The sequence below is a fragment of the Rattus norvegicus genome, chromosome 11 (genome assembly GCF_021556685.1).
Source record: "Rattus norvegicus strain SHRSP/BbbUtx chromosome 11, alternate assembly SHRSP_T2T, whole genome shotgun sequence".
In the NCBI taxonomy this organism is placed as follows: Eukaryota; Metazoa; Chordata; class Mammalia; order Rodentia; family Muridae; genus Rattus; species Rattus norvegicus.
Window position 1 is genome coordinate 73,653,378 of NC_141544.1, and position 19,970 is coordinate 73,673,347.

The window sequence follows — 19,970 nt, forward strand, 5'->3', positions numbered from 1 at the left end:
ATTGGTTTGATTATTCCTAACATGGCCTCCCCTTCTGAAATTAACCACCTTCACAAGGCCATGGGAATTTTAAAGAAAGCCATTTCAGCTTCTGATCTCCCCAGATCCAACAACTAATTTATACTCTTTACTACTATATGGCAAATCCTGATCACTGTAATAATTCCAATTCAGGTCCATTCTTAACATGCAATACGTCTTAGATGGGTAACTGTTTCTAAGGAGTATACATCTATTGATCCAGAACATTCACAGGTCTTACTGAACACCCTCTACCTTCTTTCTCCACTTTAACAAGTATGACAATGATGTTAAGTTGGAAATTCATTTCCCGCAAATTCCATCCCCTCTATTTTTCAAAGCTCCCCCATATACGTTTATCATAATCCTAACACAGGCATTTGTTTCTCAAGTACAAAGCTATATATCTTACAACAGCCTTGTACATGTTTTAACAGGCTGTTCATTGCTATGAATAACAATGCATTTGCTTTGTTCATTGTTGAAGTACTGTTTTCTCTGAATACAATGGGTATTTCCTGTCTTTGCTTTTGTTTGATTGTTTTGGTTTTTCTTTGTTTTGTGTGTTTGTTTGATTACTGGAGCTTTTGGCATGATGAAACAGTTTTAGATTTAAGTAGAATTTTATTTGCCTGCTTTTTGCTTGTTTGTTTCGGTTTTGTTTCATTCATTTTGTTTTCTCCTTCCTGCCAGTTTTGTGACTGAACTTTCTGTAAGTCTATTTTCTACCTAGGAACTACTGTAGTAGCTTCCATGAAAATGGCTCTCATAGGGTCCTCTATTGGGATGCTTGGTTTCCATTTGAAAATTGAAAGGATTTGGAGCTGTGATCTTGTTAGAGGGAGTGTGACACTGGGGGTAGTTTTTGTCTTTTCAAAAGTCCATGCTATTTCCAGTCAGCTCTCTGCCTGTCCTTGAGGATAGGATACAAGGTCTCGGCTATGGCTCCACTGCCATATCTGCCTGCCTGGTGTCATTTTCTCCACAGTGATGGTCGTGGGTCCTAACTCTCTGGAACTATGAATACCTAAGCTAAGTGCTTTCTTTTTCAAGTTGCCTTAATCAAGGTGTTTGGTCATGCCAACATAAACGGGCTAACATAGGCTCTAAATGTAAATGATATCCCCCAAGTATTTTCCCTCCCTAAGGGAGGCATTGTAAGAGGAACTAAGAGAGCAACCTGGTTCAGTCTTATAGTTCCGATGCCCCTGTAACACTCATAAATCTTAAGTCCCAGGCTCTAGATATCATTTTTTTAAATCCCTATGCATATGTATTCCAGGATTGTCTGTTTAATAGCTGGCATCTCCTTAAATTTCCTAAGCTCCATGAATAATTAACTGAATTTACTTTCTGAATTCCTGAATGCATTTCTACTTTTAAATCTTAAGGGTTCTTTCTACTCAAATCTCCTCTTGAATCGTTATTGAATCTGAGACAGTTGTTCTTTCTCCCACCATCCAACACAACTCCTTTCTTTCACCTAACCAATTAGGTGACACATATCTTTTTGTAGTTACAGAGGTGTCAGACTCCTCTCCATTTCTGTTGATGCTTCCCAAATTCTTTCATCCAAGTATTACAGTAGTTTTTAATTGTCTCCCTTCATGCTATTTTATTCCATGTACAAACTTATTTATTTTCAAATAAATACAAAAAAATACTATTTAATTCATGATATTATCTTACTTACAACTAAAATTTTCCTTAACTTAGGAATTTTAATGTTTTCAATATATCAGAGTGTTTCCATTTATTTTGGCATCTATTCAAAGCAATTTTCAAACATTAATAATAGCAATAATGTATGAATATAACTTAATTAAACATTAGTGGAGATTTATGACTATTCTCTTTCAAGAATCAGTGATCACCTACATGTTGATTGATTCCTCATGTATAATTGTTAGTTATATGCAACTTTTATTGAGATCCTCTCCTACATGTTAAATTATCATCTTCCAAGTTTATTGAGAAAGAAACTTAGAGCTAAGTCTTCAAGATCAAGAGATCCTTTCTAAGTATTCTGTAGGCTTAACTGTGCGTAGCTTCCCAGATCAGATGAAATTGCGCATGCTCAGTGTGGTATGGGCTTAAACAGTCCAAGCAAGCTGTTAAACGAGGGAGTTAACCAACAGTCATATGTATGTATGATATCTCTGACACTCTGAACCTCACATGAATGACAGCATAGCATTGGTACATTGGCAGCATACATAACTTATACAGACCAATAGCTATCTAACTGAACTTAAATCCTGAACAATAACAGGGAGACCATGTCTGCCACTAGACACCTAGCTAACTTCTCAGAAGTAGCGAAACCTTGGTCATCAGAGGAGAATCTATAGCTATTCATTTAGATACTTATTTATTAAACTAGCATAATCCAAAACTATAATTTAAAACCAATGGCATTTTAACACACAGGTAAGTTTAGTCTTCACTCTTCATCAGGGAAACTCCTTTTTGCTACAACAGATAGAGACCATCAGATAAAACAACAACCATTCAAAATGTAGAGTTGCAGACATTACTCTCAATGAATACAAAATACTTCTTCACCTAAGGCTCCTGAGGTGGTACAATTATTTTAAAAGCCAGAGGATCAGAGAGTTTGCTGTTAGATTGTATCTTCTAATATCAGAGGAAGCTACATAAAGTCTCACTAACATGATTACCCAAATAAGTGGTGAATAATAATGACACCAACTAACATGTCATACTGTATGGAGGAAAGTCCAATAGACTTCTACCCTGCACAAAGAACCACACGTAACCATAGAAAGCTGAGAATGGGAGAGATGGCCTTCTCCAGGGAATAGAACATGATTTCTTATCCAGTCCCAAACAATCGGATGTGAAAATATATGTAACATTAAAGAGATTCAGCAGGTTACATTTAAAAACACGTGTGTGTGTGTGTGTGTGTGTGTGTGTGTGTGCGCGCGCGTGTGTGTGTGTGTGTCTGCATATAATAAAAATTAGTGAAAAGTAAGACCATGAATTTGAGAGCAGAGGGACATAAGGGAGGGTTTGGAGGGAGGAAAGAGAAGAGAGAAATGTTGTAATTAAATCACAATCTCAAAAATAAAATAAGAGCTGTTTTAAATAAAGGATCAAGGTCAACATCCTTAATGTGAATTTCATAGCTTTTTACAATTTGACCTGTGTCTTTTTAATGGAAATGTAATTACATCCTGCATTTTATTCTCTATTTCTCCTTACCTGTTTTCTATGGTAACAAGAAAACAGCATTGACTATGAAAATCTAAATCATTGCTACACACATATTGTGTATCATTTGTGTCTGCTATTTCACCCGTGTTTAATTGTATTTTTTTTAAAAAAATCTTTTTTGCTTTCTGTACCTAAAGCATCTTTATTATATACCATGGACGTATGAAGTTCAGGCAGAAATGTCATCACCCTCATAAAATTCGACTCCTCTCTTTTTTCCCTTGAGCAAGAGGGAAACTCTTGGCGCAGTAAAATTTAGTATTTTTTTTTATGCTACAGGTTGGTAGGTAATGCTTTCTACTTCGTCTTCTAGTTTTAAAAGCACTAATGCCAGAATATAATCCCCTTGAAAGTAAATCTATCTATAACATCCACAATGTCATGGTATCGAATAGATTCATTCATTTGATAAATTTATTCAGTAGTTTTATTGTACCTTCAGCAAGCTGAGGATTTTCTCTACACATCTCCTTTCTGAATAATGTATTTACACTCTGAGTCAGAGGTAGCCGGTCGTTTTCATCCTCAAAGTAACAGGGTTATAGCTTTTCTATTTGAGGGGAAGACGTTTTACCACTAATCTTACTTTTACACTTATTTGCTAATGTAATATCTTCCCTCAACCTCTGCATGGCCGGAAGTGGAAAGTCCGTTGTAGAACTCATGATATAGCTCTTCAATATTCATATGAAGCTAGATTGCTACAATTTCTCTCATAAAGGTACTGTATTTAACTTCTCAGGGAATATATCTGCAGAATGGTCAGCAAACCTCTTCTTTCTTGCTTAGCATCAATTACTTTTGTCCCTGGAACTTCAGGCTGTGCTGAAAGGAAGACCAGTTCAGTCTGGGTAGACAAATTTGATGCATTCTGAGGAAACACTTATGAAGAATATAATGATCTCAACATTGAGTCATAAACACATAATAAATGTTATTTTCAATTAGGGACCAAGAAAGCTCTCCTAATTTAGTTCTGTACCTTGGGGAACGTAGGCAATCTAACTTCTGAAACAGTGGTCATTTCCCTCTGTCCTCAGAAGAAAAAGAGACCTCTAATATATTATACCAACTGTTCTTAGCTGTGAGTTGTGATTCCTTTCAGAGTTGAAAGACCCTTTCACAGGGTTCACCTAGGACCGTTGAAAATGTAGGTATTTACACTCTAGTTCATAACAGTACCAAAAGTACAGCCATGAAGTAGCAATTGGAATAGTTTTATGGTTGGGGATCACCACAACATGAAGAACTATATTTATGGGTCACTTCATTAGAAAGGTGAGAACCACTTCTATATCTTCCATGTTTTATGGTGATAAGCAAAATGGAAAGTGTCTTAACATACCAGTTATGCCAGAAAAAAAAGTATGGCAGAAACCAGCAATACCTGCATTAGAAATGTGAACTATTTGGTGACATCATTCACTCCAATTTTCAACAACTAGAATGCAGAAAACTTTATCATGAGAGGCTTTCTAAGGATACCTTTAGAAAATATGAAGGGAAGTTTCTCCTTTGTGGAAGTCAGGGCTGATGTGAAAGGGCCATTTCTAGTAAGGGTTTGTGTACCCGTGGCTTCTGTCACTCATTGGTGACTATCAGGGTAGAAAGGCTAAGTTTCTAATCATATAGATAAAATGCTTGTTAATAAAATAAAACGAACACTTTGGACTGCTTTCCAAAGGGAGATTGTAACTGAAGCCTCCTAAGTGTCTCAGTTTTATCATGATGCAATTTGTTTGACAGAAGACATTTGGTATTTAGGACCTTATGGGAACTCTACTTCTAAAACTGCTGATCTGCAATGGTTGCAAAAGAATTCGTCACAAACATTACGGTCTTCATGCATTGGTGAGCTCTCATAAATCAGTTCTGGCTGCAGACTCTGTGGGCAAATATCATATACAAGACTGAAGTGCATTTCAGTCTCGCAGTGGAGTTTGTTTCCCAACAGAAGAAGAAATCAGCAGAAATTTCAAGGACAAAAAGCAGTCTTTGTGCCAGATAGCTCTTGCTCTTAAAAGAAAGAAATGTGTCCTTGAATTGTGGACACATGTTCTCTCTCTCTCTTTCTCCCTCATCGCCCCCCATCTCTCTCTCTCTCTCTTTCTCTCTCTCTCTCTCTCTCTCTCACACACACACACACACACACACACACACACACACTGTTTTGCCCTTTATCAACCAGATCAATATTCTTGATGCAAATGAGATAAACTCAGGGGAAGAACGATTCATATTGAGGTGCGAAAACATTGCAGGAAGAAAAAGACAGATCTGTTTAAGTGTACAAACACACCCGATAAATCATGGTGTGCTCGGTGGGGGTGGCTGCTCTTCCTCTTGGCAGCTTTGTAATTACTGGCTCAATACAGCAACAACTTTCTTTGGAAACAGTAACTCTATATGCAAGACAATTATAGCACCGGGCATCGCTGCTGGCCAAAACCTAGGCTACGTATGTCACAAACCATTAGTTAGGAGATGTGTCTGAGCAGCCTGAAGTTTATTAAACCCAAGTGCCACTTTTCCCTATCACTTTTCTCAAGGTCTCCCAAGGGCAGTCATCGGCTATTTCTAATAGTCCATCAATCCACTCAGTAAATAATCCTAAATCCAGACTTTCTGAATTATTAACCTGATCGATGAGATCTGAAATCTCTCAATTTGGCTTTCCCAAAACAAGTTCTAATCTTTGCCTGCAGTTCACAATAATGGATCCTGAGAACATCCTCCCATCAGTGAAAAACATTCTGTCACTTTCTCCCCTGTGGATCTGATTTGTGTGCATTTGTGTTTGAACATGTTAGAACATATTGAAATGAAAAGGACAGGCACAATCCTGCTTTGAATGTGACTGAGATCTCACTTTACAAAAGAAATACCTGTCTTGTTTACGGCTCCCCATTTGTATTTAACTATGTAATGACTTGCATTATCCTCTAATTGGTTCCCATGTAAAAGCATCATTTTCTCAATTAGTTTGTAAGGAAAGGGGCCAAACCTTGAATGGTCTCATTTTGCCAGCAGCAGTATGCTGGATTCAGCTTATACAAATTGGCGAGAGCCAATTTTGAATTTTGTAGGGAATTCTGAGTTATTTTAAAAGTGAAAATATAAAGGCTTGTAATTAACTAAATGATAATAAAAGCAAATATAGTAAACATCCAAGGCTTATTATCACTCATTTCACTATATTTTCACATTATCTGTGGTCATGAAATTATTTACAGGTATTTTCCTCTGTAAAAGCGGTCTGATGGTTCACTGCTTTGGTGTTTGTACAGCTTTGGATACAAAACCCTTACATTCAAAGACTTCCTGTTAATAGACTAAAATTAACCATGGTTTGACTATTTCTATCACAAAAGTATTCAGATAGTAGATAATCAAGGTTCACCTACACTTCTAAAATGTGGGTAAACATTTACAAGATTACTATTGATTATCTAAAATCTCGGTGACCAACACCACAGGTGTGTGCAAGAACATGGAAGAGGAAAATACACGAGTGTAGAAGTAGGTCATTGACTCGTTATTTTACATACAGTTTTTGTTTGTACATGCTGCATTCTATATGTAGTAATTTATAGATATACGTAATCAAGGCTGAAGATAATATGTTCTGAGAATCTATGTCTGCTCCTGACAAGAATACCTTTGGCATGGGCAGAGCATGATAATCGATAAGGAGAGTCAAGGTTCCTGTGTTATGTAAAGTCTGATTAAAACAACTGTAGAAAAGAGGTAGGATTTTCATTTGACTTTAGAAACAGAAAAATGGAAACTCTAAAAACATGAGGAGAATCCCATTCTTACTTTTAGCAATGGACAGGACCTGCTAGATCAAATTCTATCCCTCTTGATCAGATGCAAAGCTAAACTCAAGCCATCAAAGTGCCTGGGTCCCAGGTAAGATATAACTTTCTAACTAAGGCTTAGGTGCGTTAGTAGTATCAGTGTGTATAACGGAAATGTCGACATTAGTGTTAAAGAAGTAGGTTTACTTGATAGAGATAAACAAATTGAGCAGAGTCAGTCTGGAGGACAGGTAAGAATTGTAAATATTGGATGAATTGTCATCTAATGGATGTATTAGGCTTATCTTTGCCTTAAAGAACAATATTAGAATTTGCTTAAGTTGAAAAAACCTCAGGAAAGCAAAAATTTAATAAATAAAGCAGTTCAAACATGCAGTTCCCTTTTACTGTTTTACTAAGTCTCTATAACATAGAACATGTCCGCAGGTGAATAATGCTGGCATAAAACATTTGGAATACCATTTTGGATATTTTGAAATATTTTTCCTGTTGTAGAAGAGAGGGGACGTGTTGACAGTCTCACTCCTCTTTACCTTCAGTCTCAATCTCTATCCAAGGTTTCCTACAACAAGCTCTTTGGGGGCATCCGCCTTTCAAAGACTATTCCTGAACATGTGGCCTGAACAGTGGACAAAGAAGGAAACTCCGTTGACAGAGTAGCCATCTTCCAAGCTGAAGAAGTGTGGCCTCTGAGACTATAGTGGGAGACAATGTTCTCAGTAGGTTATTAGGTGATTGAGGAAGATGGAGCTGGCGGGGGAGGGTTCCCATTAAAAGGAAAAAGAAAGAGTTAGAGTCATTTACTCAGAAGAATTTTCACAGTGCACAATATTGACAAGTGCAAAATATGCACAAGAACAGGAATGTGGTTTACTAAATCCAGGAAAGTCACAAAAATAGAGCCATGTGGCTTGTCTCACAACATAAACTTTTAAAATCTTGCGTGGAAGTTAGTATGATTAAGATCAGGAGAAACTGGCTTTCCTTATTTCATGTTTTGTTCATTTCCTTTTGCTATGAGCATCTTACTCTTTCAGTCAGCAGGTGGTCTATTACACCCGAGACCATGAGCTCTCAGTGATTTAGGCCGTAAATACAGGAACAACTAATGGAGCCTGTGACCAGATATTTTTACTGCTGAAGGATGGTTGTTGAGTGAAAACTATCCATTTTAATAATCTGATGTGATTTATTTTTCTGTTCAGGAGTTAGACTATATAGCTGTTAAGAAGCCCATCTCTGTGGTTAGGCTGTAATGCATTGAATACAGAGTTAGACTAACTTTGTGAAAGTAACTTCTCTTTGTTTCATTTATATGTAGACAAAACATGAAATCTATACTTCTGCCCAAAGCTTGGTGTGGGATAAGTTAACCAACACACTGAGTACTGAAGAGTTAAGGTAATGTCAGGCTATAATAGACACTCCATAGATAATAATGGCTACTGCTGTTATCATCAACTATAAACAAGGGACTTGCTGCATTCCACTAATCAGATTGAAAGGGAATATTTATTTCAGTGCTACAGAGAAACAATCAAGGAATAACTAAGTCCTCTTCAGTATGCATAGATCGATTTGTATGTAAACACCAATGGCAACAGTATTGATATCAATTCATTTTAAATATTGGTGATAGCCTGTTAAAACATAGAGAGTGTAGTTATCTCACAGGTATTGAAAATTCCTATGAAAAATTCACATCAGAAATGATTGCTCCTGTTCAGTGCACATCATTTTGATGGGAAGTGCAATTGTGCTTCACAGGACCTGTATGCGAGCTATTTGAAGAGCAGTAAAGTTTAAAATAATGTCACATTTTATCTTCTCTAGTCTTCTGCAAGTATAATGGCTGACTATCAAGGGTGGGATTTAATGACATATTATTCTCCATGATTTAGATTGATCTCAAAAGTTAAGAGAGTAAAAGCACATGCATGTGCACGGGCACATTCCCATTACCGGAAAGCTTTGGATTCTGGTTCAGTCTTGAAGTCTAGACCTTTGCTATCACTTTAAGAGGCTATATAAGGCTGTTTAGTATTATAGCCAGGAGCCACCATGTGGCTAGGATATTTAATTTTTTTTTTGGTAGTGTTAAAATCCCATTCCTCATTTGCTTCAAAAGCTTCAAAGTCCTCAGTGATTAGTGGCAATAGTCCAGGACAATTGGGAGATAAGATATCTTAATATTCCAGAGACTTCAAGTTATCAAAACTAGGAGAAGGAGAGGGGAATGGGAGCAGGTGTAAACAGAAGCAGATACAGAAGGGAAAAATTGGGAACTGGAGAAGAAAACAATCTTGAGCGTAGTGAAGAAGTCTTGTCTGTGACAGACTCTGCAGCTGGCCTTCAGCAGTGGAATACAGGAGGAACTGGCAAGGGGTTAAGTGTTATGGATATTGTCTAGACAATGACAACATTGTTGTAGGCAGAGTTCCCATGCAAGTAGACATTCTACTGCCCATGTGAGTTACTCTTAAAGGTCCTACTATGAGTGAGGTGACCCACCTGGGATTGTGATTGGAGACAAATTTACTTCAGCAGGAGGCTGGTTCCAAAATGCCAAGACTAAAGAAAACAAAACAGAAAAAGGAAAAACTCACAATCTCCTACAGTTTTGTCTACCAGACTTAATGGTTAATTCTTTTTATACACAATAGACATATATCTTATAGCTGTAAATATTCCTCTTTCTATGGTTCTCCAGTCCTCAGAAAGATAAAATACTCACATTGTCTTATTTATCATGTTTTTCAGGGTATGATTCTCCATAATTAATTTTCCATTCTCAGGCAGTTTAAAAGGTGGTTTTACATTTTTTGTTGATGTTTCCCTTTACTGGAAACTCTGAACTTTTTTCTCTTTTCTGGCCATATTGCATAACACATAGGTTGGCATAAAATGAGGACTGCTGTAACATGTGCTACCCCTGAAAACCAATGTTGTATCCTTGGGTTGCTCTAAGAATTTAACAGTGTGCAGCACTAAGGTCTGAGGTAAAGTGTGGCTCTGTAGAGAACATATGAGTTTGTAATGTCAGGTAACAACATGCTTTGAGAGCTGTGACTCATATATGTATTAGTTCTCCTGGACCTACTTCTCTTTGGGTGGGCTTTACATAGTGCTTCTAATGAAAAAATCTTATTAGAATGTATATCCAATGATCTGTCTTCCTTGTGGGGAGAAAAGTGATAGGAAGGCAGGCATCGGAGATTAAAGAAGGGAGGGGTAAAGACAGATTTGCATGTGCACACTGTCATACTCAACTATACAGAGAATGAGACAGACAAACAGAGATGGGATAGCAAAAGTTCTAATTTATTTTCTGTTCATTTTATTTTCTTCATCCTCAGGAAATTGTTATCCAACAGAAAAGTCTAAATGTTTCAAAAATTATATGTACTCTAAGAACTAAGAGATTATGAGAAACAAAGCCCTCCAAATGGACAGAGGGACTTTTTAAGGCATCTATTTATCAACTGAAATAATTAGAAAGATAAGAATAAACAGCAGTGTGGAATTCAAATGATGTTCTGCCCCTGATTTTGTTTCCTCTGCCATCCCACCATTCAAGATCTCAATTTCAGTCTTGTTCAGACACGCTGTTTACAGAAAAAGAATGCTCACCAGAAACTAGGGCAGGAACCAATCGAGATGAGACCCTTGCCCTGCTTCAATAGCATAGAGAAGTAACTGAAGGTTAAGGAGTCCATGTAGTATTTGATGGTCTTTGCTAAACAGAGATTATTGATTTTCCAAAGAAGCACTTCCTTTTCTTTTTATTTGTTGTTAGTTTCCACTCTTCATAATGTTCATTTCTTATTTTTCTTTTCTTTCTTATTCTTTTTTAAATGTAGGCATGGGAAATTTGAAGCATTATGCAAAAGTAAGGTTCAGATAGACCACATTAATTCTCAGTGTTTCTTTGAAAGCATCACAATGTTTGGAAAAATGGATTCTGAAGATGATGTGGGTCTTAAAAACTATCTACCATGTTCTATCATGGGCCAACGTCCTCATCCCAGCCTAATATGAGGTGCAGGCTACAGCAGGCTCTTTATTGTGGGAAGAAGCTTTCAGGACTGCTGCTCACACATCTTTCAGAATCTTACTTTTCTCCCTCATCAAAAGTTTATCACAAGTCCACCATTCATGAGACACATAAATTTTGGATACCACTGAAAATAAACACAGTGCTCCTATATGAAAACAGACTCAAATAAAGCCTACCTAAAATGTCCATCTTCACATGGCAGTGGCATTTGCATTTTATGGAAAACATTTTAAAATCATTTTAGTAAGTGGAATCCATTTTCCTCCATGAACTGCTAATCCTGAATTCTTAATAGCTTCCCCAGGGTTCTGTGTCTTGCTCTGAAACCCTGAATGATTTCATCTCTGTTGAGGCACAGCAAACAATCACGGTTTATGATCATAAGCATAAAACTCTCGTCTATTACCATTCCTGGGTTTTATATTCTTAAAGATGGAAGCCTTATTTTCCATGAAATCTGAGAATAAGACAATGCTAAATTGGTTTATAGGCCTGGTGAATATTGGTATAAACATCCTTAAAATGCTTTAATGTATAATATCAGTGCTCTAAATCCTCATAGATAAAATTATGCTCCCAATTTCTCAGTTTTTAAATAAGTTACTGACTGATGTTTTTCTTTGTTGGAGCTCATCATTGTTTTCTCTCTTGTTCCTATTATTCTTTTTTATAGTAAAAATACCATGTCAGCATGTTCTTCTTCTAAGAGATTCATATTCAAAATCTTACGTGTCCTGCATAGTATGCAGTAATGTTCTTTTTCAAATATCAGATATGTAGATGACTGATAAGAGTAGTCCAAGAGATACTACAAACAATATAGACTATCTATGTATCCTTTGGTGGCCTCCCAGGGGTTAAGAGTAAGTACCTATTGTCCTCACTTAGCTACTCACTTAGCTACATAGTTTATATTGTACCAAAAACATTATATAATCTGCTAAAGGAGGGAAGAAATTAAACAGTACTACCCAATTGCAATATTTATGAACCATGGCAGCAAGCAGGATAGCAAGATACCCATAGGGTGCAATAATTGGTATTCATATGCTAAGAGTAACAAAGAGCTGTCTAATTGTACCTTAGATATGGTCCACTCAATGGGTGATAAGTCCTAACTGGTATTGAAAACATATCCAGCATCCCAGAGCTAGTCTGATCACAGACATTAAAAAAGAATCTACTACTGCCACTTGACTAGACCAACACTATTCCTAACTACATTCTACAACTTAGTCTTCCCACAGATAAACGTAGTTCCAACCCACATTAAGAAGCCTAACTTTAAAGCAAGGGGAGACCACCACAGAAAGCCACAATTGTACACTGTGGGGAGATCAATGGGTAGTTAGGACCCCAGCCTCAATGAATGATACTATGTTACAGCTCCTGCTTCTGTGATTCAGGGAACATCCATGGAATAAGAGGTGGAAACATTGTAAGATCCAGAACACTAGAAAATCTACGGTGAAACAGTCTCTTCTAGATACTGCTGCACAGATAAGACCAGAAAATGACAATGTCAATGGATATATTACTATGGAAGAGGGAAAATAATGGCAAGACCCCACTTGAGAAAGAACTGCAGGTAAGTAGTGAATGCTAGGAGGAAAACACTCTCCCAAGGATGAGTCTCCTTTTTGATTGCCCAGTGCAGAACAGTAAGCCCAAAGTCATACGCACAAAAAACAAGACTGGTTCAACAAGCTGTACTTATAGATTTGTGCATATACATATGTATAAATCAAATAGTCTTCAAAAAAGAGGTATTAACTTGGGGAGGGAATGTGGGAAGGATTAGAAAAAAGGTCTAATTCCTTCAACGGGGGTCCTATTCTCAGTTCAGTGGTTTGCTGCTGGCATTCGCCTCTGTATTTGCTGTATTCTGGCTGTGTCTCTCAGGAGCGATCTACATCTGGCTCCTATCGGTCTGCACTTCTTTGCTTAATCCATCTTGTCTAATTGGGTGGCTGTATATGTATGGGCCACATGTGGGGCAGGCTCTGAATGGGTGTTCCTTCAGTCTCTGTTTTAATCTTTGCCTCTCTCTTCCCTGCCAAGGGTATTCTTGTTCCCCTTTTAGAGAAGGAGTGAAGCATTCACATTTTGATAATCCGTCTTGAGTTTCATTTGTTCTAGGCATCTAGGGTAAGAACTGGAAGAGCTTGAAGAGGCTCGAGACCCCATATGTACAACAATGCCAAGCAACCAGAGCTTCCAGGGACTAAGCCACTACCCAAAGACTACACATGGACTGACCCTGGACTCTGACCCCATAGGTAGCAATGAATATCCTAGTAAGAGCACCAGTGGAAGGGGAAGCCCTGGGTCCTGCTAAGACTGAACCCCCAGTGAACTAGACTGTTGGGGGGAGGGCGGCAATGGGGGGAGGGTTGGGACGGGAACACCCATAAGGAAGGGGAGGGGGGAGGGGGATGTTTGCCCGGAAACCAAAGAATTATTATTAAGTATTAAATAAATTTAAAAAAAAAAGAAAAAAGGTCTAAGGAGAAACAAAAGGAATGGAATGGAAGAGATAAGGTGCTGTAATTCCATTTCAATTAGAAACATAAATTTAAAAAGATGTTTGATAATATTAGATATCATTCTGGGGTGACAGCTTAGCAAGTATAGCACTGGCTATGGCTGCATGAATGAGAACCTCAGACCCCACCCCCACCCTCAGAGTCAAAATAATGTGGGTAGGCAGCTGGTCTATAATACTAGCATGTGAGACGTGGAGGCAATGAATCCAAGAGCGAGCTGGACAACCGGATTAGCCATAATGTCATGTTTTGGGTTCATCAAGAGATGTCATCTCAGTATCATAGGTGAAAAATGACTGAGGAAGATTACCTGACATCAGTCTCAGACCTCGGCACACATGTACCCATGGACTCATACATCCTAAATTTACATTGCACCCCGCATGTCTACATGCCTACAAATGCATCTTGCATTCACATGTACCCACGTCACATAACATTAAAAGTGTATCTTGAGGAAGATCAGGATGGCTCAGAGAGTAAAGGCATTAGTGCCAAGACCGATGAAGTAGCAATGGGATTACAGACATGTGTCAGCATTATTTCCTAAATATAGCATTCTTTAGGAAATGGATCCTTTGACGAACAAGTACATTATGAATTGACTAATTCAATTCATATATATTAATAATAACTCTGGGTTTCACTTCTGTGGGAAACTTCACAGTATACCGTTCTGACCTCCATTATTTTAGAGTATGATTATTACTTGTACACAAGCCAAGCATGTAATAAGCGATTTGAAGAATAATTCAAAACATGCGGACCGAAAAGAGAGCTCCACAGTGACAAGCACTGGCTCCTCTTCCAGAGGACTTGTGTTCGATTCCCAGCAACAACATAGCTATGTCCAACCACCTGTGAGTCTAGATCGTTAAATATGATAGTCTTTAGGGGCCTGCATAGGCACTGCATGAACATGGTGTATGCATATGCATACAAATAATATATGCAAAATAATAAAAGCTTAAAAGAGTAACTTAAATCTTTTACTTATGAAACTATATACAAGGGTATTTTGGTAATTATCTCATGAATATAAATTTGAAATAGTTTCTTATAGTTGACATAAAATTTATAAATTTGTTGTATGTATATTAATAATTTTGTGAAACATAAAATATACATGTATACACACTCATTCTGAAGACAATCAATTCCCAAGGATGTGTTAGGGATATGGTATTTCAAGTAAAGTTCATTGTCATATGTAAAACCTGCATGAATTTTAAAGATTTCCCAGGGATCAAAAAGTCCACCTATAAATTCTAGGTTAAACAATATTTTACATGTTGCTGTCCTTTTGTCTTTCCTTTGAAAGTGCCAAACATATTTAAAAGTGCTGTCTGATATTTTATGGCCTTTTGATCTAGTCTTTTCAGCCTTCTGTAACAAAGGATTACAGACTAGGTGGCTTACAAACTCCAGGAATTGATTTCTCACAGGGTTAAGAGGTCCATAAGGCACTGGGTAGGTTCAATACTGAGTGATGATTGAGGACCTAGTTTCTGATTGACAGTAGCATTCCTTCACTGTATGTTCACTGTATGGAATGGACTATCAGTCTGTGGTCTCTTTTATCATCTTGGTGGCTGCCCTTGTGATGAATTCACTTCCTAAAGGGCTAACCTCTTCATGCTGTCACATGTACAGATAGGTTTTCAGAGCAAGAATAAGATGACAATACAGATATTTCTTCCGTAGCACTTTCTGACATTTTCCTTCAGTTATTTCAATCTTTGAAACATGTATTTAAACACTCATATAATCGTTTTAAAAGCATAAAAATCAATCTCCATATAGCACTTAATGATTTTTGCTTAATATTCTATTTAGTACAATGTTAACATTTAATAGCCAGTTCCTTTACTTAAGGTTTTCAGACAAAAGGAGTGACTATCTACCAGAACATTTCATCTTTTAAAAACACATTTTACATCTTAATTATTTTATTCATTCAGTCAATGAAAAAGATTTCCAATCATAATACTGTTTAGTTCTGAACTGATATGAAAACTAAGGGCCTTAAAACATTGAAAACATGAAAGACAGCATACAGCTTGGCCCCAGGCACGCTTTCAAAACGAGTTCATATTTAATGTTGACTGATACAAGGGTTGATCTCACAATAGGCATGTTCAAGATAGAGCAAAGATTATATTATATTTTGGAGTTGCTTTTGTTATAATTCATTCTTATTTTTCTATAATTTGCAATGCTTTCTTTCTTACATTTTCGGTATCCCCCTGTTTTCTTTTTAAGGGATAGTATGGTACATAATTTATTTTTAATTCGACTCAGTAGTTATCTTCACAACTTCCAAGACTAATCATCATAGAATATGACAAACATAAGGAAATTACAGATAAAGCTATAACTGATGACAGACAAAAGTGTTGTCATCAAACCTAACAGATGTCAACATCTTGCTCTGCTTGTTACACAGCATCTTCTTAGAGAAACAAACCATAGATGGACATACAGCCATCTCTATCCCCAGAGTCCTGCTCCTGACCCAGGATGCTCCTGTGTATCACGACTCTGCTCTCTCCAGTTAACAGTTAGACTGTTTTCACCCTTTCTATACCTTTTCCTCCTTATCACTACATTTTCATATATGGAATGTCCTTAATTTTATATCTCATCTGGATTCAGTATGATATATCAGATGCAATATTCCACATGCGCTTTACAAAGGTGAGGATTTTGCAAAATTATTGGGTCCTGAGGGCTCTTATCTAATCAAAGGATTCATCCATTGATAGGTCAATTGGGACTTTGAGAGGTGGTAGAAATGGGAAAGCAGGCTTTACTGGAGAGAGTTGGTCAATGGATATATCTTTGAAAGGTGCCTCTTGTTGCCATTGAATATCTGAAAAACGCATTTGGGGGAAAGATAAGGAAACCTCATGTAAGTAAAGATATATATTCAAAAATATTATTCTCTACTAGACATGAGGGTATAGTTCATCCTTCATCAACTTCATAGAAAAGAAGGTAGTTGTGAATTAAGATCTTGGCATTTGATCATTCCTTTTATTTACATTTTCCTAGTTTCAACAATTATCCCAATTTCAGTGAACTGCTACATAAATATTCTAGTTTTATTTCCATTGTTCTGAGATGAAAAGGAACAAGAACAAAACAAAACACAAAAGCAAACAAAGCAACTGAACTTTGACTAAAAGCAATTAAGAAGATAAAGGGGTTTATTTCAACTTACAGGTTATGGTACATCATTGAAGGAGTGATGAAATCAGGGTGTCCCAAGCATGAACTTGAGTCAGAAACCATAGAGGAATCTTGCATGCTGGCTCACTTGCAGACACACACTTAGCTACCTTTCTTGAAGGAGGTCCATGGATAGGCCCAAACTGGGATCCAGCTCAAGGGAAGGCCCCAAGGCCTGACACTATTACTGAGGCTATGGTGTGCTCACAAAAATGAACCTATCATGACTGTCCTCTGAAAGACCCAACAAGCAGCTGAAAGAGTCAGATGCAGATATTTACACCCAACCAATGGACAGAAGCTGCTGACCCCTGTGGTTGAATTAGGGAAAAGCTGGAAGAAGTTGAAGTGGAGGCAACCCTGTAGGAGGACCAGCAATCTCAACTAACCTGGACCCCCCACCCCGACCCTGAGACCCCTCAGACACTGGGCCACCAACCAGGCAGAATATACCAGCTGATATAAGGCCCCCAACATGTATACATCAGAAGACTGCTGTGTCTGGACTCAGTCAGAGAAGATGCACCTAATCCTCAAGAAACTGGAGGCCCCAAAAACTGGGGAGGTCTGGTGGAGTGAGGGGTGGGGAGGTAGAGACATCCTCATGAAGACTGGGGAAGAGGTATGAGGTATGGGATGTGAAATAGTCAGAGGGTGGACCAGGAGGGGATAGAAATCTAGACTGTAAGAGAAAGATTAAATAAAATAGAAGAGGAAGAGGAAGAGGAAGAGGAAGAAGAAGAAGAAGAAGGAGAAGGAGAAGGAGAAGGAGAAGGAGAAGGAGAAGGAGAAGGAGAAGGAGAAGGAGAAGGAGAAGGAGAGGGAGAGGGAGAGGGAGAGGGAGAGGGGGAGGGGGAGGGGGAGGGGGAGGGGGAGGAGGAGGAGGAGGAGGAAGAGGAAGAGGAAGAGGAAGAGGAAGAAGAGGAAGAGGAAGAGGAAGAAGAAGAAATACATACATACATACATACATACATACATACATACATACATACATACATACATACATACATACTAGGACTACTTACCTAGGGAGTGGTGCTGTCCACAGTGATCTGAACCTTCTCACATCAACTAACAATCAGGAGAGCTGCCCACCCTCACCCCACCCCTGAAAGAAATGTCTACAGGTCAATCTGATCCAGGCAGTTTCATGATTGAGACTCATCAGGTAACTATATTCTGTGTCAAGTTGACAGATAAACTTAACAAGGACAAGAATAATGCTTTATTATCGATTCTATTGTATTCTGGAAAGCTGGTTTTGACCAAGTAATTAATATTCATAAGGTTTATTTCAACTTTATTTCTTTTTTTAAATTTTTTTCTTCCAATTTTTATTAAATTGGGTATTTCTTGTCTACATTTCAAATGTTATTCTCTTTCCCAGTTTCTTGTCCATCAGCCCCCTAACCCCTCGCCCTCTCCTTCTATATGGGTGTTCCCCTCCTCATCCACCTCCCTTTACATTCCGACACACCAACAATACCCTACATCTGGTGTCAAACATTAGCAGGACTATGGGCTTCTCCTTCCACTGTTGCCCCAACAAGGCTATTCAATGCTATATATGAAGTTGGAGCCCAGGGTCTGTCCATGTATAGCCTTTGGGTAGTGGTTTAGTCCCTGGAAGCTCTGGTCGTTTGGCATTGTTGTTCATATGGGGTCACGAGCCCTTCAGCTCCTTCAGACCTTTCTCTAATTCCTCCAACAGGGGTCCCATTCTCAGTTCAGTGGTTTGCTGCTGGCATTTGCCTCTGTATTTGACATGGCCGGCTGTGTCTCTCACGAGACATCTATCTCCACTTCCTGCCAGCCTGCACTTCTTAGCTTCATGCATCTTATCTAATTTTGGTGGCTGTAGTATGTATGTATGTATGTGTATATATATATATATATATATATATATATATATATATATATATATATGGACTACATGTGGGGCAGGCTCTGAATGGCCGTTCCTCCACCTCCAGTCTCTGCTCTAAACTTTGCCATCCTATCCCCTTTTTTGGATATTTTTGTTCCCTTTTAAAGGAGTGAAGCATCTGCATTTCGGTCATCCTTCTTGAGTTTCATGTGGTCTGTGCATCTTGGGTAATTTGAGCATTTGGGCTAATATCCACTTATCAATGAGCGCATACCATCTGTGTTTTTCTGTGATTGGCTTAAGTCACTCAGGATGATATTTCCTAGTTCATTCCATTTGCCTATGAATTTCATGAAGTCTGTTCTTGATAGCTGAGTAATACTTCATTGTGTAGATGTACTACATGTTCTGTATCCACTCCTCTGTTGAAGGGCGTCTGGGTTTTTTCCAGCTTCTGGCTATTATAAATAAGACTGCTATAAACATAGTGGAGCATGTGTCTTTATAGTATGTTGGAGCATCTTTTGGGTATATGCCCAAAAGAGGTATAGCTAGGTCCTCAGGTAGTGCAATGTCCAATTTTCTGAGGAACCTCCAGACTGATTTCCAGATAGGTTGTACCAGTCTGCAATCCCACCAACAATGGAGGAGTGTTCCTCTTTTTCCACATCCTTGCCAGCATCTGCTGTCGCCAGAGTTTTTGATCTTAGCCATTCTGACTGGTATGAGGTAGAATGTCAGGGTTGTTTTAATTAGCATTTCCCTGATGACTAAGGATGTTGAACATTTCTTTAGGTAATTCTCAGCCATTCAGTGTTCCTCAGCTGTGAATTCTTTGTTTAGCTCTGTGCCCCATTTTTTAATGGTGTTATTTGGCTTTCTGGAGTCTAACTTCTTGAGTTCTTTGTATATTTTGGATATAAGGCCTCTATCAGATGTAGGATTGGTAAAGATCTTTTCTCAATCTGTTGACTGCCGTTTTGTCCTAACAACAGTGTCCTTTGCCTTACAGAAGCTTTGCAGCTTTTTGAGATCCCTTTTGTCGATTCTTGATCTTGGAGCATAAGCCATTTGGTGTTCTGTTCAGGAAATTTTTTTCCAGTGTCCACGTGTTCAAGACTCTTCTCCACGTTTTCTTCTATACGTTTGAGTGTGTCTGGTTTGATGTAGAGGTGTACAGGGCATTA

The 19,970-nt window shown here is 38.1% G+C and overlaps 1 protein-coding gene across 2 annotated transcripts in view; it reads right to left on the reverse strand.

The window, feature by feature from the left end:
• Positions 1-19,970, reverse strand: part of Lsamp (limbic system-associated membrane protein) — a 2,169,253-nt gene that overhangs the window by 1,355,092 nt on the left and 794,191 nt on the right. For both annotated transcript variants that reach the window (NM_001414997.1, XM_087575991.1), the window contains exon 2: positions 9,594-9,653. In NM_001414997.1, the coding sequence (NP_001401926.1) occupies positions 9,594-9,653 (60 nt within the window). The remainder of the gene's footprint in view (positions 1-9,593; positions 9,654-19,970) is intronic.